Source organism: Capricornis sumatraensis, chromosome 7 (genome assembly GCF_032405125.1).
Source record: "Capricornis sumatraensis isolate serow.1 chromosome 7, serow.2, whole genome shotgun sequence".
Taxonomy (NCBI): Eukaryota; Metazoa; Chordata; class Mammalia; order Artiodactyla; family Bovidae; genus Capricornis; species Capricornis sumatraensis.
The window spans coordinates 71,205,259-71,228,027 of record NC_091075.1 but is presented as its reverse complement, the minus strand read 5'-3'; the positions used below and the strand labels follow the sequence as shown (position 1 = coordinate 71,228,027).

Below are 22,769 nucleotides of genomic sequence, written 5' to 3'. Positions count from 1 at the left end.
TTTCCCATTCTGCTGGAAGACAGACCCAGTCCCAGTTTTCTCCTTTTGAGTTGACATTTTGCCTTTGCCTGAGGACTTTGTTGTGCTGTGTCTAGCCACGAGGAGAATTGTTTCACAGGCCGGAATCTCCCGCTGCTCTTTACTGTCCTTCCTGTGACGACTTGGGATCATTATGTATCCCAGGGTCGTTGTCTTCAATTACAGGCATTTTTGCCTCTGTGTTACGGTCATTAAGTGAAGTCACACTGAGGTTTTTTCCAGCATTGTTTCTCCCTCCCCAGAAAGGCATGGAAATGATATGCTCTCCTGGTATAGAATGAAAATGCCCGTCACTGCCTTCCTGTGAATGCCTTTTTCCTCGTGGGAGTCTGGAGGGAGGTGCAGGAGTGCTGTTGAACTGGGAGTTGGCATTGTGATGGTAAATAAGATGGTGGGTTTGCAGCTGACCTCCACCTCATACTAACACTTGACCTTGGCAATTTACTGAACCTCCGTTAACTTCTTTCCCTTACCTGTAAAATGGAGGTGGTGAGTCCGAGTGAGTGCCTCGTCTCGGGGGAGAGTGTCGGTATTGCTCTGTGGGACCAGGTGACGTGTCTGTTCTCTGAGGAGGATGGATGGCACCCGAACTCCTCTGGGTACAGTGCACTGGTGGTGAGGTGATGTGTGAGGGCCAGCAGAAGGAGGACACAGTCAGAACCAGTCGTGGCCCTCTGCCCAGACCCTCCATCTGCAGCTAAGGAATTCCTCAAAGTCTGAATGGGTAGAGCATTTTCCCTGCCTGTGGTCAGAAGCTCAGGCTCTGGAGCTGAGTGGTCTGGGGTTGAGTCCTGGCTCTGCCGTTACTGGCGGAGTGGAAGGGGACAATAAGTGGAATGGTTTTGGCTGGTTGACAGTGGAGTTGATGAGTACAGAGATGTGAAATTCTCTGAAGCACAAGCGGCACACACTGCTTATTACCCACCAAGTTGATTCAGTCAGCAGCTTTAGTAAGTGCCTTTTGCATGTCAAGTGTTCTGTAGGGTCCTGGTAGACCAATCAGACACAGTCCTGTCCTCATAGAGTTTATGGTCCAGTGTAGGACTTGGCAGGGCTGTTGGTAAAGGGCTTGTGGGCCCTTTAGGCTTTATGGGCCATGTGTCTCTGTCGCAGCTACGCAACTCTGCTGTCATATTGTGAAAATAGCTACAATAAGTAAATGAGTGATCACAGCTGTGTTCCAATAAAACTTTATTTACAAAAACAGTTAGTGGGCCACATCTGGCCCAGGGACTGTCATTTGCCAAATCTGTGGTCCAGTGGGAAGACAGATATTAAAGACATTAGCCCCAAGTAAATATATTATTACAGATTGTAATTAGTTGCATGAAGAGTGACCCAGGATTCTGTGAGAGGGAAGGGTCAGAGAAGATGGCTTTGAAGAAGTGATGTTAAAGCCAAATGCTAAGGAGGAGGTGGTGGGAGTTGGGGGAGAGGGGACAGCACTGAGGGGCCAGAGAAGTGGCTGCACTAGTTTTGAGCCAAGAGGCACAGAATTGCAATCTGCATTTCTGTCTCTACAGAGGCTTTGCCACTTTCTTTGGCTAAGAAAAAAAATGACAGTTTTCCCCCTGATACATAATTCACACCATTTCTCCCCACTTACCCATCCCAGATAGTCCCAGTACTGAGAGATGAACTATATTAATATATTAACATATTTTATTCTGAACACTTCTGGTGGGTCCTTTCTCTCTGGCTTCCTTTTCTTTTTTTAATTGTCAATATCTATCCATGTTAGGGAAGTAAGAATGCACATTATTCCATTGTTAGATTTCTACTTTTTGATCTTGTTTTTGCTTTCTCCTATTTTAAACAGTAATATTTTCTTTTAGTATTATATTTGGCTGGATAAAAATTCACAGCCTGAAACTATTTTGGAAAAAAAAAAATTATTTCTTGATTACATCTCAGGTTTCTCCTGATTTTCAACCTCAATTTTATATATTCTTTAAACTGGTTGCAGTATTCTGTGGTGATTTTACAGAGAAGGACACCTGTGTTCCACATTCTAGAATATTTGGAGTGGTGCCTCAGAGGTAGGGGTTTAGATCTGTTAACTGTGACCTGTTCTCTTTCCTCCGTTTTTTATTCTTACGGTTCCGGGGCTCTGAGGGGACCCTATGACCTTGAGAGTCAGTGTGGTATAGTGCTTGGGAGCCTACACTCTGGAGGCAGATGGTGTGAATTAAAACCTAATTTCAGTATTTATTATCTGTGTGAAATTGGATGAAGTTACTTACTCCCTCTGTACCTCAATTTTCTTATCTTTATAAAATGGAAACAGTAATGGTATCCACCTCATAGAGTTATTGTGAAGATTAAAATGAGTAAAGTATACCTTAAGTCCTCAGAGCAGTGACTGGACACAGTGTTATTTTTTGTGTTATCTGTTATTATTATTAATTATGTTTGGAAGACAGTGACTGTAATCCCTCCTTAACCATCCTTGAATTCTGGCAGTTGGCTCCTGACTCATCCTGAGATCTTGAGTTGCATCACTTTATTTATTTATTTTTATTTCTCATTTGTCATTTTAATCGAAGTATTGCTATTCATTTTTAAGTCCTTCCTTATAAGCACCAAATTTTAATATCTCTGTTGGTTTTGATGTGTGGGGGGAAGAAGCTCCATCAAAAACTTCCTTCCAGAAGAAAACAAAACATTTCATTTTGGCTTCACTTTCTCCTTACGGCTCTACGAAAGACCTTTTGTCATCAGAAGTCTGGGAATTTTAGTCCTTTTGAGAATTTGTCCTCAAAATACTTTTGTACTTTGAAACACGCTTGTTAAGTGAAGTGAAGTCGCTCAGTCATGTCTGACTCTTTGCGACCCATGAACTGTAGCCCACCAAGCTCCTCTGTCCATGGGTTGCCATTTCCTTCTCCAGGGGATCTTCCCAACCCAGGGATCGAACCCAGGTCTCCCGCATTGCAGGCAGACGCTCTAACCTCTGCGTCACCAGGGACCGCTTGTTAAGTAAAATAGCCCTTTTTTGAATGTCGACTTTAAAAGGTTGTTTTAGCAACAACATTCACCTCTCCTGTCATGTATTTTAATTCATGGTTTATAATCAGCGACTTACTCTCTGTGTACTTAGAATTCTTACGTGTTATTTGGGGCCTTTCTATACTTTGTACAACCTCGAAAGAGATCCTGCATGCCTTAGGATGCAGAAGAGTAGGCTGCCTTGGGGTGATCTTGAGCAAGTAGGTTTATGTGTATGATCTTAGGTGTTGGTTTTTTTGATCTGTATAATGGTCTAGCTGATCTTCAAGGCCCCTTCCTGGTTTCTGTTTTCAGTTTTGGCTCCTGCATAATATACAATGTTCTTTTTTTTTTTTTAAAGTTTTATTTGGCTGCTTCTGGTCTTCATTAATCTTAGCTACAGCTTGAGGGATCTAGTTCTCCCGACCAGGGACGGAACCTGGGCCCCCTGCATTGGGAGTGCAGAATCTTAGCCACTGGACCAACCAGGGAAATCCTTCATGGACTTTTCTAGATCTTGCAGTGCCATTGTTCTGATTACATCCTCCTGGGCAAGAATCTGTCTTCATCCCCTCTCCCCTGAGGGAAGACATTCTAACTTGTTTTCCTATAAGCTGCTTTTAAAATTGCTTTAAAAGAACTGTTTTTCTTTATACATCTCATACATTTATGATTCATTCTTCCCGAGTTGTTGTTGTTGCTTCTGTGTTTTTGTTGCACCCCTTGGCAGCCACACAACTGCTTTCAGACATGCTGTGAAGAGCTAGCATTACAGTCTTCTTGTTGGAACTTGTCCCAGCCCAGATTCTATTTTTAATAAACTGCGGTGCATTGTTCTCAAAGGTTACCACGTTTCTTACCGATGTAAATGAAAACTCTGTCTTATACCCGCAGACCCTGTGATTTACTGCTGTGGATCAGTTTTTCGTTCAGTATCTGGTCAGTTATTCTCAGTGGCCCGTTTGCCTTTTGTGTCATTACGCTGGATGCCACTGATCAAAGGGCAGGCTTGGGTTTACAATGCATCTTGCCATTTACTTAGTGCTGATAACGTTCCTTGTTTTGCTTGATTTCCTCTGCCACCCTGAGCCACAGGCAGGCTGAATATGAGCAAGCCCACTTCTAACCCAAAACAAAGGCCAAGAGAGAGCACGTGCTGGAAATCAAAAGGAAGTTCATACTGGGGGGAGCAATGGCCAAACACAGCTGTGAGGTGTGTGGTGTGGGCTTTCGATGACTGGTCTGCAGGATATTAGTTTGCTAACTTTCATTACATTTTTTTCATGACAAAGATAATATGTGCTCATAGTTAAAAATTGGAACAGTTGAAAAAACAAAAAGCCCCTTGGTGGGCTTGTCATCTGCAAGCCCTTCTCCTAGACACTGGTTCAGTCTAGTCTCTCAGTCGTGTCCGACTCTGCGACCCCATGAATCGCAGCACACCAGGCCTCCCCGTCCATCACCAACTCCTGGAGTTTATCCAAACTCATGTCCATTGAGTCTGTGATGCCATCCAGCCATCTCATCCTCTGTCATCTGCTTCTCCTCCTGCCCCAGTCCCTCCCAGCATCAGGGTCTTTTCCAGTGAGTCAACTCTTCGCATGAGGTGGGCGAAGTATTGGAGTTTCAGCTTCAGCATCAGTCCTTCCAGTGAACACCCAGGACTGATCTCCTTTAGGATGGACTGGTTGGATCTCCTTGCAGTCCAGGGGACTCTCAAGAATTTTCTCCAACACCACAGTTCAAAAGCATCAATTCTTGGGCGCTCAGCTTTCTTCACAGTCCAACTCTCACATCCATACATGACCACTGGAAAAACCATAGCCTTGACTAGATGGACCTTTGTTGGCAAAGTAATGTCTCTGCTTTTTAATATGCTATCTAGTTTGGTCATAACTTTCCTTCCAAGGAGTAAGCGTCTTTTAATTTCATGGCTGCAATTGCCATCTGCAGTGATTTTGGAGCCCCCCAAAATAAAGTCTGACACTGTTTCCACTGTTTCCCCATCTATTTCCCATGAAGTGATGGGACCAGATGCCATGATCTTAGTTTTCTGAATGTTGAGCTTGAAGCCAACTTTTTCACTCTCCTCTTTCACTTTCATCAAGAGGCTTTTGAGTTCCTCTTCACTTTCTGCCATAAGGGTGGTGTCATCTGCATATCGGAGGTTATTGATATTCTCTTGGCAATCATTCCAGCTTGTGCTTCTTCCAGTCCAGCGTTTCTCATGATGTACTCTGCATAGAAGTTAAATAAGCAGGGTAACAATATACAGCCTTGACGTACTTCTTTTCCTATTTGGAACCAGTCTGTTGTTGAATGTCCATAACTGTTGCTTCCTGACCTGCATACAGGTTTCTCAAGAGGCAGGTCAGGTGGTCTGGTATTCCCATCTCTTTCAGAATTTTCCGCAGTTGATTGTGATCCACACAGTCAAAGGCTTTGGTATAGTCCATAAAGCGGAAATAGATGTTTTTCTGGAACTCTGTTGCTTTTTTGATGATCCAGACACTGGTGACAAGTGTTAATAATTTCTCAAGTATTCTTTCTGGAATTTCCATTAAAGCATAGATGTTGAAGGCAGGCTCTGGCCGCTGTGTCCTTTTGTGTCCCTCAGGTATATAGTTGTGCTGTGGACCAAGAGGGCTCAGTGTCTGCTGCTTGGATGGAGGACATTTCCAGTAATTGTTCTGTACACACTTTGGCTCTCTCACATGTTTTTACTTATTGTTGTATCTTGGACAAATTTTCATAGCCATACCTATGGAGTAGGTTCTGTCTTATTTATTACTGTAATTATTTAACCAGTTAAATTATTTCTTGGAGAAGGAAATGGCTACCTACTCCAGTATTCTTTCTTGAAGAATTCCCTAGACAGAGGAGCCTGGCAGGCTACAGTCCATGGAGTCACAAATAGTCGGACACGACTGAATGACTAACGCTAAATTATTTCTAACTTTTTTCAGTTAAAACCTTGCCAGGGAGGACCATTGCATGCTGACTGTTATTTCAGTATCCTTTTTCCATTTCTAATTTTGGTGGCTCATCGCTGCTCAGGAGCATGTTTGCCAAGTTCCCCTGGCAGCTAGGTGTAGCCGCGTGGCTGGGAGATGTTCTGGCCCTCAAGATCATGAGAAAAAGCGATGTGTGTGACTCTCAGGGACTTTTTTGGAAGGGAAGGAGAAATGTCTCTCCTTCTTGTCTGTTTGCCCCTCGCACAGGTTCGATGATAGGGGGCTGGAGTGGCCACGTTGGTTCCTAAGATAGACTCTTGAGGATGACAAAGCAACAGGTTAAAAGGAGCCTGTGTCCCTGGCCCTGCAGAGCTGCCGTTTCAGACCTGCACTGCTTCCTCCCTGTGAACACTTACGTGAAAGAGAGAAACAAACTTCCATCTTGTTTTAAGCCAGGCCTGGATCATTTGGGGCCTGGATACAGGCTCTGTATCTTTTCTACCTGTGTGAGTATAGATGTGGAACAGATTGCAGGGCTGAAGGACATGCTCATGTAAAGGTTTGATTTACACTGTCTAATTGAGATGTAAGTGTCTGTCATCATCATCTCATGAAACATTCCCCATGATGTCTATGTCCTTTTATTGTACAGAGATCTACATTTAACATAGAGAACTCTGAAATCTGTTAAGGTTGCACAAAAATTCATGTTACCAATGGAAAATGCTAGCATGTGAAGTAAGAGTTTGGTTCCGAGGGTCAATATTAGTAACATTCTGTATCCATAGGAAGGAGTTCCTAGGATGTGTATTTATAAAAGGGCAGGGAGAATGGGGAAGTGGTTGAGGGTACCACTTAGGTAACCTCACTGAACAATAGATCTGGAGAGTGCACACACCCATGTGTGCACCCATGTCCAAATGATCGTGGATATGGAAGCAATTCACACACCCCTGACCATTCCCATCCACGCATCCATCCAACCATCCAGCCAGCCACTTATTCATCCATCCATCCATTTACCCACCCAGCAGGACTGGGCCTGCCCTGTGCTAGTCACTTAGTTCTGTACTTGCAGGATTAAGTAGGTTAAACGTAGTCTCTGCTACCATGGGACATGCAGTTTAGGGGTTGGACAGATATTAATGTTCATGCAAATGACAACTGGCATAAATACTGTAAGGGAGACAGTATGCTATGAGTGGAGGGTGGAGGTTGTTGGGGAGGGGGGTATGTCAATTTTGTGTTGCTACAGTAAAATAGTACCACAGATTTAGCAGCTTTTTTTATTTGGCCATGCTGTGTGGCATGTGGGATCTGAATTCCCCAACCAGGGATCCAGCCAGGGCCCCCTGCAGTGGAAGCACAGAGTCTTGATGACTGGGCCACCAGGGCAGTCCCTTGGCAGCTAAAAACGACAGGAGTTTATTCTCTTGGAGCTCTGGAGGTCAGAAGTCCTAAAACCAAGGTGTTGGCAGGGCTGCACAGCTTCCAGAGGCTCTGGGAGAGCTCTTTCCATTGTCTAGGGCCTGTGTGCATTCCTTGGCTCAGGGTGCCTTCCATCCTCAAGGCCAGCAGCAGCGTAGCATCTTCAGGGCTCTCTCAGCCCTGCACGTGTCATCATGCCTTCTCGCTCACTGTGATACTCTTGCCTCCTCCTCATGAGGACCCTTGAGGACACTGGGCCCACTCAGACCATCCAGGATAATCCCCCCATCTCAAGCTTCTTAACTCAGTCGTATCTGCAGAGTCCCTTTTGCCACACTGGGTCATCGTTACTGCGAGCGCTTTTCTCTAGTTGCGGTGCACGGGCTTCTCATTGCGGCAGCTTCGCTTGTTGCGGAGCACAGGCTCTAGGGGGCGCGGGCTTCAGCGGTTGTGGCACGTGCATTCCGTAGTTGTGGCTGCCAGGCTCTGGACCACAAGCTCAGTAGTTGTGGCACACGAGCTTATTGGGTTTTGGGATCTTACCAGACCACGGATTCTTTACCAGTGAGCCACCAGGGACACCCCAGATTTGTATTTAAAAAGAACAGTTTTGCTGCCACGTTGACAGTGGGGTTAAGGCCAGCAAGGTGGATGTTGGATGCCATTTAGGAGGCTGTTTAAATTCAGATGAGAAATGGTGGTGGTTTGGTCTCACTGGTGGCTGGAGGTTAAAGAGAAGCGAAAGGACTTGAGAGATTTAAGGAGAGGGAATCAGTCAATACACTGTGATGAATGAGTGTTGAGTGGGGAATGGGATGTTGGGGCTGGCCCTGAGGTTTGTAAGAAGGAGCTGGAAGGAAGGTAGCATTGTCATGGACTAAGTGGGGAAACACCAGGAAAAGACTGGATTTGGGGAGAAGGAGAAGTGAAAGCTAGGGCTTGGGGTGGAATGATTTTGAGGGTCTGTGAGACAAGCAAGTGGAAACGTGTATTCGTCTTACCTTAATGAGCTCAGAAGTGAGCTTCCAGGGATGAAGGTGGTGAAGAGTTGGAGGTGTTTGGCACATAGCTGCTGATTAAAGCCTGGTTATTATCTGGACCCTCCACAGAGAGGCATGGAGGGAGGGAGGAAGACCTCAGACAGTGGCTGGGGAAAGCTAGCAGCTGTGTGCACCATCCAGAGTTGACTGTGTGTAGAGTGCATCAAGAGTGGCATCCAGAAGGGGCTATTTTGAGGAGAGATGGCAAGGAGAGAAAAGAGAGACAGGTCTCAACACGTATTATGGAAAACTTCAAACACAGTGTATTTGTTTCCTCTTGCTGCTGTAACAAGTTACCATGACCTTGAGTGGCTTAAACAGTACAAATTTATTATCTCATAGCCTCAAGGTCAGACGTCTGAGCTGAGTTTCCCTGAGCCAAAATGAAGGCAGTACAGTGCTGTGTTCTTCCTGGAAGTTCTAATGGGAACTACTTCCTTGTCTTTTAAGCTTCTAGAGGCTGCTTGGTTCTTTGGCTCCTGGCCCCTTCCTCCACCTACAGTCAGCAAAGGCATGACTTACATATCATATCACTCTTATTGGTTGTCCTGCTCTGTCTCCCCCTTTTAAGGATGCTTGTGATTACATTGTGCTCAACTGGATAGTCCAGGACAATCCCCTTGTTTTTGGTCAACTGATTAGCAAATCAGTTCTGCAATCTAAGTTTCCCTCTGCCATGTAAGGTGATGTCATCCCAAGTTTTGGGAGTCATCACAAGTTTTGCCCGTGTCATCACAAGAGGACATGGGCATCTTTGGGAGACCATTACCCTGCCCATAATATCTGTAAAAGTATAAACGAGATGGTATAACAAGCCCCACGTACCCACGCTCAGCTTCAACAGCAGAGTTTTATCCCCACCTCCCACCTCCCACTTCTCCCCACTGGATTATTTGAAACAACTCTTAGAAATTATCTGATTCATTTGTAAACGTTTCAGAACAGATAGTTGTTTAAAGCAGTTTAGCTGTGAAGAGAAGGTGAGAAAGGATGGGGACTGGGGAGATGTGGGAAGAAGATGTGTGTATATATTTTCACATGACAGACACGTAGGCATGTTCAGTTCAGCAGGGCAGGATCTAATAGTGCAGGAGCGATTGACCTTGGACGAGAGCGAGATCTCCATCATTGACAGGGAGGCATGTAGGTTTGAAGGGTTCAGTTCAGTCGCTCAGTTGTGTCCGACCCTTTGTGACCCCATAAACTGCAGCATGCCAGGCCTCTCTGTCCATCACCAACTCTTGGAGTTCACTCAAACCCATGGCCATTGAGTCGGTGATGCCATCCAACCATCTCATCCTCTGTCGTCCCCTTCTCCTCCTGCCCTCAATCTTTCCCTGTATCAGGGTCTTTTCAAATGAGTCAGCTCTTCGCATCAGGTGGCCAAAGTATTGGAGTCTCAGCTTCAACATCAGTCCTTCCAGTGAACACCCAGGACTGATCTCCTTTAGGATGGACTGATTGGATCTCCTTGCAGTCCAAAGGACTCTCAAGAGTCTTCTCCAATACCACAAAAGCATCAATTCTTCGGCACTGAGCTTTCTTTATAGTCCAACTCTCACATCCATACATGACCACTGGAAAAACCATAACCTTGACTAGACAGACCTTTGTTGACAAAGTAATGTCTCTGCTTTTTAATATGCTGTCTAGGTTGGTCATAACTTTCCTTCCAAGGAGTAAGTGTCTTTTAATTTCATGGCTGCAGTCGCCACCTGCAGTGATTTTTGGAGCCCCCCAAAATAAAATCAGTCACTATTTCCACTGTTTCCCCATCTATTTCCCATGAAGTGATGGGACCAGATGCCATGATCTTCGTTTTCTGAATGTTGAGCCTTAAGCCAACTTTTTCACTCTCTTCTTCACTTTCTGCCATAAGGGTGGTGTCATCTGCATATCGGAGGTTATTGATATTTCTCCCAGCAATCTTGATTCCAGCTTGTGCTTCTTCCAGTCCAGCGTTTCTCATGATGTACTCTGCATATAAGTTAAATAGGCACGGTGACAATATACAGCCTTGACGTACTCTTTTTCCTATTTGGAATCAGTCTGTTGTACCATGTCCAGTTCTAACTGTTGCTTCCTGACCTGCATATAGGTTTCTCAAGAGGCAGATCAGGTGGTCTGGTATTCCCTTCTCTTTCAGAATTTTCCACAGTTGATTGTGATCTACACAGTCAAAGGCTTTGGCATAGTCAATAAGGCAGAAATAGATGTTTTTCTGGGAATGTGTAATTAAAGATCCTCTCTGCTCATTTTATTTTGTTATTTTTGCTGTTGAGTGGGAGGCCAGTGAGAGGGGCAAAGGAGTGTAAGAGTTTTGAGGAACTTGGAGAAGGCTGGAAATAGTCACTGTGGAGTGGAGAATGAGTATGTTAGAAAAACGCTATTGGAATGTGGGCATGTTGAGAGCTGCTTGAATTTGTTGAGTTCAATCGAGTGCAGTCAGCTTGAGGGTGTGGCTTCTCCCCTCTAATGTTGCTCATCTGTCTGGGTTTAGAGAAGGTGGATAGTTTGGTCCCCTCTGGGTTGACTTTTTGCCAAGTAGTGTAAGCAAAGGATGGCAGGGTGGCGGGGGGTGGGGGGGTCCTGTTTATGAGAGCCATTGAAATCGTGATCCATGGACTCTAAGCGGGATGAGAAAGGAGAGGAGTGAGGGGTTCCAGCCAGTCTCTGTGTGGCTGTAATGGGATGAGCCGGCAGGCAGAGCCCAGCCTACCTGGGTTTAGGTGGTGAGCAGATCCAGGCTGTGTCTTTGGGAGTGGGTAGCTGGAGTGGAGTGGAATAAAAGGCAGCTGCAAAAGAGGACACCAACACTGAGAGAGCAGATGTGGGAGGCTGCTGCCGCGTGGATCCTGAAACCACCCAGCATGATTGCAGGAGACAGATTGTCAAGGTAGGTCTCCAGGGATGGGGAGTTAGGCAAGATATAGGAGAAAGGAACGGGTTTGTACAGTGCCAGGAGGCATGGGCTGCAGGGGGCAGGTTTTTTAAAATTATGTATTTATTTCCACAGGCTTTCTCTCGTTGCAGCGAGCAGGGGCTACTCTCGAGTTGCGGTGCAGGGGCTTCTCATTGCGGTAGCTTCTCTTGTTGCAGAGCGTGGGTTCTGGGACATGCGGGCTTCAGCAGTTGCAGCATGTGGGCTCAGAAGTTGTGGCACATGGGCTCTAGGGTGCACGGACTCAGTAGTTGCATGCACAGGCTTAGTTGCTCCATGGCACGTGGGATCTTTGTGGATCAGAGATTGAACTCATGTCCCCTTTATTGGCAGGCAGATTCTTAACCAGTGGGCCACCAGGGAAGTCTGAGGGTAGCTGTTCTGACGAAAGGGTGACGTTGCAGTGATCTGGAAGCAGCCCAGGGTATCAGACCTCCCTTTTGAGCCTTCCAGACCTCCTGCAAGAGGTTGAGCAGGCCTGACCTGAGGCGTGGCCAGAAAGTGTGGATCTTAGGTTTCATGAAGACCCCGTTAGCTCCCTTCCCTCTTCCTGAGCTGTGCTGTGGGTGCCTCCTCCCCTGCTGCCTCTTGTCCAGGGTGTCCTCTCAAGCACCACCGTCCCCCATCCCCTGCTGCCAGTCACTGTAGTCAGCCTGAGTCACAACCAGCACTGCCTCCTCTACCCCCACCAGCTCCCTCTTTGGTGGGAAAGTATTAAGATAGATAGAAAAAAGCAGACTCCATTCAGGAATTCCCAAATAGCAGAAGTCATGGATTGAATAAATGGCTGCCTCATAAAGAAAGATTTAATGAGATCTGTCTCCATGTGCTCTACTTTTATATCTGACATTCCTCCTGGGCACTAAGCCATATTTCCTAACGTTGCTTTAGAAATGGCCGTGGGTATATTTAATACACATTATTTACATCAATTTATGATTGAGATGTAGCTTTACTGGAAAATGTTCGTGATTTTTTTCAATACCATGAAATCCTGCTTTAATGAAGTATTATTTTATGAATTCAGCCTGTATATGGAGTCACATCATTGTGAAGGCAACGAACCGCTCCCTACCCCCCAACTGGACACCCCACTATTAAAAGATAGTGAAACTGTTGTGCACACAAATGGCCACTGAATGTAAAGTCTCTGGTGATGGGTAAAGGACTTTAGATTGGCGGAACAGTAAGGACCTAGAAGACAAGTGGAAACAAAGGATAAATAAGGGGATGGAATGTACTATTTCTGCTGAGGTTCTGTTTGCTCAGAATTGAGTTGTTCTGCATTTAATGTTTGCTTGTTGACACGTGACCATCTTGACAGGTTCTTAGCCTGCCTTTTGGCCATTTCTTTCTGTGATAGGAGATTCTAATTATACGAATCCAGAATAAGTAGCAGCAGCAGATTTATTTTTTATAAAGCCTAACAGCCTCTTTTTAAAATGCCTGTCTCCCAGATCTTTGAGAATCTGTGAGCTATAGGTCTTCTGTGATAGCCCGAGGATTTGAGGAGCATAGAGTGATGAAGAGCTGTAGGTGACCGTGGGGCCTGGTCCTCCCTGCCGCCAGATTACTCACCGGGTTGGACTGAACTTTGGTCACTTTTCTTAATCCCGGTATCCAGGCCTCGGGAGAAAATGATCATCAGTGAGGCATTGCCAATGACCTCTTGGCCCTTAACAGGGCTCAGGAAATGGTTTTTTTCAGTAGGATTGCTCTGCATAGTATTTGGTTAAGGCTGTGAAATCCCAAGTCTGACTCCAGGGTTCAAGTCTAAGCTCTGCCACTGATTGACTGTGGTTCTTGGACAGATTCTCAACCATTCGAAGCCTTAAGTTCCTAACTGTTAAATGGGATTATAATAGTAAGTACTTACCTGATGCTGAAGCTCCAGTACGTTGGCCACCGGATGCGAGGAGCTGACTCATTGGATCCTGGGAAGACCTGATGCTGGGAAAGACTGAAGGCGGGAGGAGAAGGGGCGGCAGAGGATGAGGTGGTTGGATGGCATCACTAACTCAGTGGACATGAGTGTGAGCCAACTGCAGAAGAGAGTGAAGGAGACTTGTATGCTACAGTCTATGGGGTTGCAAAGAGCTGGATGTGACTGAGCGACTGAACAATAACAGTTTACCTACTAGCAATGTTGTGAGAATCAATAGTGCAGTTCCTGGCACACAGTGGGAGTATCCAGTAACTTACTATCCTCAGGCTGGAGTGTTGAACTTGAGTATGCATGGCTTACGATTTGATACACTTGGGAACAGTTAGGTTTTAAATGTTTTAAATCTGTGTCTCCGTTATTTATAATGTTTCCTTGGACATTTTGCTTTCTCAATAAGGCCTTCTCTGACCGCCCTATTCAAAGCTGCAACTATCTACCCTTCACACCTCCCACTCCATGCCTTCCCTCCTCCCCCTGCTCCCTGGAGTCCCTACCCTCATTTCCAGCTTTGTTTTTCTCCACTGCACTTACCACATTCTGAAGTACTGTCCAGTATACTTGCTTTTTCTTTCAGACTGCCTTTGTCCACTGTTCTGTTGTCGGAGCCTAGAACAGTGCCTGGCATGTGGTGGGTGCACAGTAGATAAATCTTTATCAGAAAAACACCATGACTTTGAAATTGGTGGTGTGATTCTATACACCACTGAGTAGTATAAAAGCTACTCCAGGTATCTGAGCTTAGAACATTTTATTTGGAAGTTCTGAGTGGCAGTTTGCTCGTTACCTGTCCTAAACCTCCTTTCCTAATGGAAGGTCATTGAAGCCGGGTAGAACAGATTTGAGGGACGATGAAGTCGGGTGAGGACAGGAATAGGCTGACCTCATTACCTCATCTACGGTTTACTTCCGACACCTGTTTTCAGCATGATCATCTCCAGACTCTGCGGCCACTAGGGGAAATGTTGGTCTCAGTAGCGGGCTCTCTCAAGTATCCTTTTGCTTTCTTGTCTGTTTTACACGCAACAGAACTTTTGCCGTTTTTCTCTTTCAGGGCACCAATGCCTCTGCTCTGGAAAAAGACATTGGTCCAGAGCAGTTTCCAATCAATGAACACTACTTCGGATTGGTCAACGTAAGTATTTTGAAATGTACTGTCTTAATCAGGTGTTTTAGCATTCGTGAAGCAATGTCACTGCCATTTTCATCATTACCAAGTTTTAAATATCGGTCATACTCCTTGGTTACCATAGGTGGCAAATACCAGAGTAGGGGATATTTAGTCCAATTTTTGGAAGTATGAGTTGCCCCAGAAGAGGAGGTTTAATTAGTGCATTATTAGGTCAGATTCTCATTTTCCCCCCTGTGCTTTAAAGGATTTCCTTTGCACACTAACTTTCAGAGCAATATTATTAGCCTTTGTAGCAAAATCTGCTTTTGTGTGTCCTCCCTTTACCATCTGAATGGGCTCGTCAGATGGTATACATCAGCTCAACCAGAGCTCATCATCAGTGGTTGCTTCGTGGCATAATTTGGTATCTGAAGCATGGGTTGGAAGTTGGGGGGAGACTGGGGCCAGTTTATCTCTAAATCCCTTGGCCTCATTTCACTTGTGCTCAGCAACGGTCCCCTTGTATATAGCCAGACTTGTTCGGCACTGTGTCCTGGATACGTTCATGATAGCCGGGTAGTAAGGCAATATTACCCACCACCCTCATGAGCTTTCTTCTCTAGCTGATCCTTTCTCTCTGCGGTGGAGGATTTAAATAACATCAGCTGCTACCTCACAAGCACCAGGTTTTCTGGAACAACTGCTCTGAGCATGGTCTGCCAGAACTCAGGTGTCATAGGTCATAGTCTCTACTGAGTGTCCTGAGTGAATGCCGCTGTGGACTAATGGAGTGGACATTGTCTCTGAAGTAGTACAGACCTAATCCAGAGTCTGCCTGTGCTGCTCCCTAGCTGTGTGATCTTGGGCAAGTCACTTGCCCTCTCTGAGCTTCCATTTCCCCTTCTGTGAAATGGGTCACAGCGGTTTCTACACCTTGGCTTATAGTGAAGGATCCGTGAGAGCTCCTACTGAGGGTCCTGATGTGAGGCGGAGGCACACAGTGACGCTCGGTAAATGTTAGTTCCTTTTCTTTCCCAGGAGTTGTTCACTGGTCCAGGGACCAAGTGTTACTAAAAGGTGTCTGGATAAAGGTGAGGTCCTGAGTAAGGAAAAGAATGGGAGGAGGAGGCTAAAGTACTGGCATATAGGGCACTGTGTTGATGGAATACTGACTTATAATTTTAATGCAGCTTTTTAGGCATTGTGCGAAGGCCTCTTGCTTAAGCTCTATGAGGATAGTTACTTAAGTTGAGGGAGTTCTGCCTTGGCCAGGGAAAAGATGGACGCAGACTGTGGAGGAATAAAGAACTAAAGCCATCTCCTAGCCTGTGGAAGCTTTGTGAGATCTAAACCTAATAACAGTTTTGTACATGTTCACTTCGAATGGTAGTTCGTGAAAGTTACAGCTTCTCTTTAAAAAGGGGTTTGTCTCATCACGTAATTGTGTCAAGGTAGATTAAAATGTATAAAAATAGGAAGTGTTCTATCTTCGCATACGAAGAAATGTCCCGTTAAGGATGGCCGTGCATCTGCCTCACTCTTGGGCAGATGACACACAAGCCAACAACCAGGCTTGAGAAGGTGTTCATGTTCCATTTCAATCTTACACAGCATTTTCTAATCTGCTATTAATCTTCTAATTGTCCTAGATGGTTTCCCTCTTTATTTTAGCACATATGAACAACTCTAAAATGAACGTCTCCGCTATGTGTTCTCCAGTCAGTTGAAAACCAGTGAGATGATGACTTTTTGCCTTGTTAAATCATAACCGTGGCTTTTGAGAAGTGCAACGTGTCACTCTGCGGGTCCTGCTACGGTGGCAGGAGACCAGGACCTATGTGGTATTGTATTGAGACAGTGGCTACTTCGGCAGAAACGAGATTGCTTTGGACAAAGTGAGGCGATTAGTCTGAAGCCTGTGGCAGGAGTGCCAAACCCTTGAAAGAGAGAAACTTAAAACAAGTCCCCACTCGGTTAAGGCTGTTTCAGCTGAGCAAGCGGTTCCTAGTAGCTGGATTTCTTTCTGATTGGGGTTTTTATTGTCCCTGTCATAGTTTTGATGTGTTGCAGTGTGACGTCTTTTGTGTCGCCAACTGCTTTTCTATGTCTCCATATCATGTTGATTATTTTTTCCTTCTTCACCCTCTCTTTTGAGCACCAGAAGGTCTCAATAGATTTTTAAAAACCAAGGCCGAGTGTTCCTTATAATTTTATAGAGACTTTTATAGCCTAGCGAGCTCTCCAGCTTGTGTATACTAGGATTCATTTCCCTGGCGATCAGATAGTCACTGGTGTTCGGCCTGGCTTACTGGTCTACCACGGCATGCAGCCCGTGACACAGGGGATCTGGGCCAGTTCACGCAAGGGCGGCCCCTCCCTCTCCTCGCTGGTCCAGAGAACCCTGATTTAAATCGGCCCTCTTGTCCTTTGGCAGTTCGGAAACACATGCTACTGTAACTCCGTTCTTCAAGCCCTGTACTTCTGCCGGCCATTCCGGGAGAATGTGCTGGCATACAAGGCCCAGCAAAAAAAGAAAGAGAACTTGTTGACATGCCTGGCAGACCTTTTCCACAGCATCGCCACGCAGAAGAAGAAGGTCGGCGTGATCCCACCAAAGAAGTTCATTTCGAGGCTGAGAAAAGAAAATGGTGAGTAACGTGGAGACGAATGTGTTTCAGATCTGAGATAAGGAGAATCAACAGGTCTGTGTAACCTCAAAATGAATCCCCCCCTTTTTTTTTAAATGGGAAAATAGTATGGCCAACTACTCAAATATCAGTTTTTAAATACAAGATGTTTCTTCTTTTCCACCCAAGTATATAAAGCAAAATTGGATTTAAAAAAATACTTAAAAATTCTGATTGGAACTTCCCTAGTGGTTCAGTGGTTAAGACTGCACACTTCCAGTGCAGGGGGTGTGCATTCCATCTCTGGTCAGGGAATTAAGATCCCACATGCCACATGGCCAAAAAAAAAACCAAGTAATTTATCCTTCCAAAATGGAATGATCTTTTTATTTGCTCCACATTCGGAGGACTTTTTTTCTGGGTAGGATCATTATAAGAGGAAAAATTGCCCAAGGCAGGACACTGACTGGAATAAATAGGTTGATGTAGTAATTGAATAAAATAGTACTGTCTTATAAACTTGTCATAAGTGATTAAACTAAATGCACATTATCTAATTAGAGCCTCTGCTGTTTTAAAAATAATACCTCTGATTTTTATATGTCTAAAAGAGTTGAAGGATAGCAAATTGATGTTTTTCTGTAATAAAAATGTCCTGCTGTCACTTGATTTTCTTCCTTTTTTTCCCCCTCTATCTGGTTTTTTTGGGGCAACATGGTGCATGGGTAAATTTTATGACTATAGAAATATTTGATATGGCAACTTGTGTTTAGCCTAGATTTCAGCCGTATTGCAGCAGACTTGCACAGATAATCAGATGTTTGTTTTTTAAAGTCTCATTCAATTTGATTGCTGTCTTTTGAAGTTGTTGTAGTTTATACAGAGCAGAATAAAAATAATCTGAGAAGGAAGCAGAACCCTCCCAAGTCTCCCTTGTGAACATGATTAATAATGAAGTTTCACAGCTGTATTCATCTCTTGATTGTTTGTCCTTATGGCAGGGAGCAGCAGCAGGCTGCTGGAATCTTCTGTATTTGGTTTCAGAATGCTATCAGATAGATACATTCTTGTATATATATCTCTCGTCTTCCTTATGTGTTTCATTTAAGCTGCTTCTAGGCTGGTCCAGAGTTTAATATGATCTTTGGGAAGAGACCCTGTCATTCTGGATAGATTACAAAGTGAATAATTGATCATTGGTGGTCATATCATATTAAATTTTGATATTTTATCAGGGAGCTTGTCAAGTATTTCCTGTTCTTTTTCTTTTTTTGTAGAACAAATACAAATGTTTGTAGCTTTATATATTTATGATGACTTTACAGAGGGAGATTGGGAAAATTTAGTTCTCGGTGTTAAAAAGTAGAAGTGAACAAAAAGTTTTTTAAAAAACTTATCCATTGAAGTTGCAAGATAGAGGTGAATAGATCCCATACATGTCCATTCTTTTGATATAAAAATTGAAACGTGGTTTGTAAAATTAAGCATTTCCTTTGCTTTTCAAGAGCCAGAGACTGAAATAACAACCCTCTCCTTTCCAGATCTTTTTGATAACTACATGCAGCAGGACGCCCACGAGTTTTTAAATTATTTACTAAACACTATTGCGGACATCCTGCAGGAAGAGAAGAAACAGGAGAAACAAAATGGAAAATTAAAAAATGGCAACATGAATGAACCTGCGGAGAATAATAAACCAGAACTCACCTGGGTCCATGAGATTTTTCAGGGAACGCTCACCAATGAAACACGATGCTTGAACTGTGAAACTGTAAGCATCACAAGGGCTTTCATGTAACTTGCTTGTGCATATTTGTGCATGAGCTATGTTGTGCGTGAGTGCAGCGTGGCATCGTAGCACCTAGCAGTTGTCTTCCTTGTATACAGACTGTTCTGTTCATATGTATGAGCCTCAGGTGCAAACTTTGGAAGCTTGTTAACATCTAAGATGCCTCAGCCGGTGGAAGTAGAGTGATGAGGGAAAAATCTCAAAAACTTAGATCGCTATGCTGCATGGGGTAGTTTGAGGGTCTAAAGATTGAACTATTGAATTGGACCTCTGCCAGTTATCTTGAAAAGATTTGGGCCACAAGGAAGTCATGTGTGACTTAGAACAGACCATTTCCCCGGCATAAAGGGAATCAGCTGTGCTATGGTGAACTTGAACTCAGAAGACAGACCTAACTTCTGATTCTCCAGCAGTTAGGTGGGTGTCTGGGATGAATCTCTAACAGCGCTGTTGCAGGGCCTGGGTGAGTCTGGCACATAGTAGGCACTTAGTGTTGAATTTGAAGACGTTTTCCAAAGGGTGATTCAGGAGGTCACGTTGGCTTCATATATTTGATTTAACTCTATGAGTGGCCTCATGATGTGGTATATAAAAGCCTAACTCTAGCGCCAGGCTGCCAAGTTTGTATGTAGGCTGCCAAGTTTGGACCTTATGCAAATTATCCAACCTCTCTGACGTCACTCTCCTCGTCTGTAAAGTGGAGGTGATGAGAGTGCTTATCTCCTAGGATTGCTGGTTGTTGGTTTAGTCACTAACTCATGTCCAACTCTTGTGACCCCATGAACTGTAGCCCACCAGGCTCCTCTGCCCATAAGATTTTCCAGGTAAGAATACTAGAGTAGGCTGCCATTTCCTTTTCCAGGGGATCGTCCCAACCCTGGAATCAAACCTGGGTCTCCTGCACTGCAGGCAGATTGCTTACCAGCTGAGCTACCAGGGAAGCTCCAGGGCTGCTGGGAGGGTTAAACGAGTTAACTTTTGGAAAGCACTTAAAAACCATGCTTGGCACGTACCAAGTATGCAGTAAAAGTCAGCTTTTATTATTTATTATTATAACTACTAACAGTATGGAGAGTATGGGCTCATTTGGGGCCTCAAAGTTTCACATTCTGAAAAATTCTGAAGGATTGGCATTTCTAGGGGAGAGAATGATTTTCATCAGATTCTGCAAGGGGACTAGGACCCAGAAATGGTTAAGAAATGTGAACTTAAGTGGGAGGCTTTTTGTTTTTTGGCAGTCTTCTATCATTTTAAACAAGTTTTGAAGCATTCTGATATGTTCATTTTAGAAATAATTAAAAAACATAGCTAAGCAAAAAGAGACTAAGAGTTACCAGTAATCTCCACTAGAGATGATAAATTTGTAACATTTTCTAAAAATTGTGATCATGTTAGCCGGAGATAACCACTTAAACATGTTAACATTTTGAAATATATCCTGCCAAAACATTTTCTACACATATTTATCTATCTATCTAGAGATTTCTCCTCCCTCCCTTTCTCCTTCTGTTCCTTTATATTTTATATTCCATTAAAATTCAATGGAATATAGAAGTAGAATGTGTAATAAATCCATATGTGTATTACTTGGGGTCAATGATTGTTAGCACACTGACGCATCTTGATCATCTTTCCTGTCATATCCCTCTTCCCTGAACCGGTCTGTTTTTAAGGAAGTCCCAGGTAACATCATTTCTCATTTCTTCATTGAAGTGAAGTGAAGTGAAGTCGCTTAGTTGTGTCCGACTCTTTGCGACCACATGGGCTGTAGCCCACCAGGTTCCTCTGTCCATGGGATTTTCCAGGCAGTAGTCCTGGAGTGGATTGCCATTTCCTTCTCCAGGGGATCTTCCCAACCCAGGGATCAAACCCGGGTCTCCTGCATTGTAGACAGACGCTTTACCGTCTGAGCCACCATTTCTTCATTACTTGGCTATAAATATCTGAAAGCTAATAAAAGGTAAGAAAAAAAAAATTTTTTTAAAACACTAGTACAATACCATTATCACACCTAAAAATGATTCTTTAGATTATTATTCACTCAGCGTTCAAGTTTCTCTGAGTATATCTGGTTTTTTTTTAAACAGCTAGTTAATTCAAATCAGGATCCAAACATGATCCATACATAGTCCATTTTCTTTGGGAGAGTTTGTATACATTTTGAATGTTTGGTAGAACTCAGAACTTATCTTTGCCTCCTTAAGACATATGGTTCAGTTTGCCTTGTTTTTGATCTCTGTATGAATGAAATCATACGATGCGTGTTCTTTTGCATCCTGGTTTTTTTTCCTCACTAACCCTTGTGAGATTTATTTGTGTTGTTCCATGATGCTTTAGTTCATTCACTCTCAGTGTCCTGTCAGTATTTATGCAACTCTATTATTTTTATGATGCAAGCTATTTATTTGAGATTACTTCTTAACATTTGCTCTCTATTAAATTAATTATTGCCTGAAAATATCACAATTCATGAATCCATTTTATTGCTGATGGATATTTAGTTGTTTCAATTTGGGGCAACTATGAACAATGAACATTCTAACATATAATCTAGTATACATACATTTAGTTTCTTTAGGATATATGTGCAGAAGTAAATTTGTTAGGTCATTAGGTGTGCTTATCATTAAACTCATTTGAAAATATCAAATTCCCACCTGGTGTATAAGTATTCTCATTTCTCTACCTTCTTGTCTATACCCACTATTCTCAGATATCTTCACTTTGGTAATATAGTGGCTGTATAGACAAGTATTCTTTTATTCAATAAACACCTGTTTTTCTTTTTCACATGTACTAAGTAAAGATACAGACACTGAGGATGCAGTGAGACCTTTGCCTTTCTGGAAGTTTAAGCATGAATGATAGACATGACAAAACAAATAATGAGTTTTGTAATTATGATTGCAAAATTCTGTGAAGGAGGACAGAGTATTCTGTGAGCTTATGATACAAGAACCAGAACAGTGGGTCATCACATCTCTTCATTTAGCCAGGTAACCCTCCCCAGATTGTCTAATCCTTTTGGTTCTTTGAAATGAACACAGTTACTGAATCTATCTTGTGATTCTCTGCATGGATTTTCAGATAGGCTCAGTCACATTTGTAATTTCTTTGTTTTTTTTGTCTAAGAACAGGTCAGTTGATCCCAACAAATACAAAGGTTGCACCCCCAGACAGCTGTATTGCAGAAGCTGTTACTGAGCCTGTTAGTTTGTGGAGGGGCTCAGAGGTTAAAGCGTCTGCCCGCAATGCGGGAGACCCCGGTTCGATCCCTGGGTTGGGAAGATCCCCTGGAGAAGGAAATGGCAACCCACTCCAGTATTCTTGCCTGGAGAATCCCATGGAGGAAGGAGCCTGGTAGGCTACAGTCCACGGGGTCGCAAAGAGTCGGACATGACTGAGCGACTTCACTTACTTTACCTTTCACTTACTGTGGATCAGAAGCCTGTGCCCAAAGATTCCTCCAAAACTTTTGGATCATGCCATAGTGTTTGTTTCAGTGGGATTCCAACCATTCCAACCATTTATACTTCATTTGCAGAAAACAATGAGACTGTCTTTGTGGAGGATGGTGCACTTTGAAAAACCTGGATCTTTTTCCCCCCACCACAATTCTATTTTTTTAATTTATTTTTTAAATGGAGGATAATTGCTTTACAGTGTTGGTTTTTGCCCTACAACAATGTGAATCAGTCATAATTATATATATCTCCCCTCCTTCTTGAGCCTCCCTTCCCTCTCCCATCCCACCCCTCTACATCATAGAGGGAGAGACTGGGCTTCCTGTGTTATATAGCAATGATTAGATTTGTGGCAAGAGTTGGTTTTTTTTTTTTTACCCCCTCTGGAGTTACTTGGATAATCACCTCCATTTTCTTAGAGATTTTAACTGGTTGGATTCCTAGGA

The 22,769-nt window shown here is 43.7% G+C and overlaps 1 protein-coding gene across 1 annotated transcript in view; it reads left to right on the top strand.

The window, feature by feature from the left end:
- USP46 (ubiquitin specific peptidase 46) overlaps positions 1-22,769 on the top strand; it is a 73,061-nt gene that overhangs the window by 13,420 nt on the left and 36,872 nt on the right. The window contains exons 2-4 of the mRNA XM_068975090.1: positions 14,387-14,467; positions 16,878-17,091; positions 18,612-18,841. Of these exons, the coding sequence (XP_068831191.1) occupies positions 14,387-14,467; positions 16,878-17,091; positions 18,612-18,841 (525 nt within the window). The remainder of the gene's footprint in view (positions 1-14,386; positions 14,468-16,877; positions 17,092-18,611; positions 18,842-22,769) is intronic.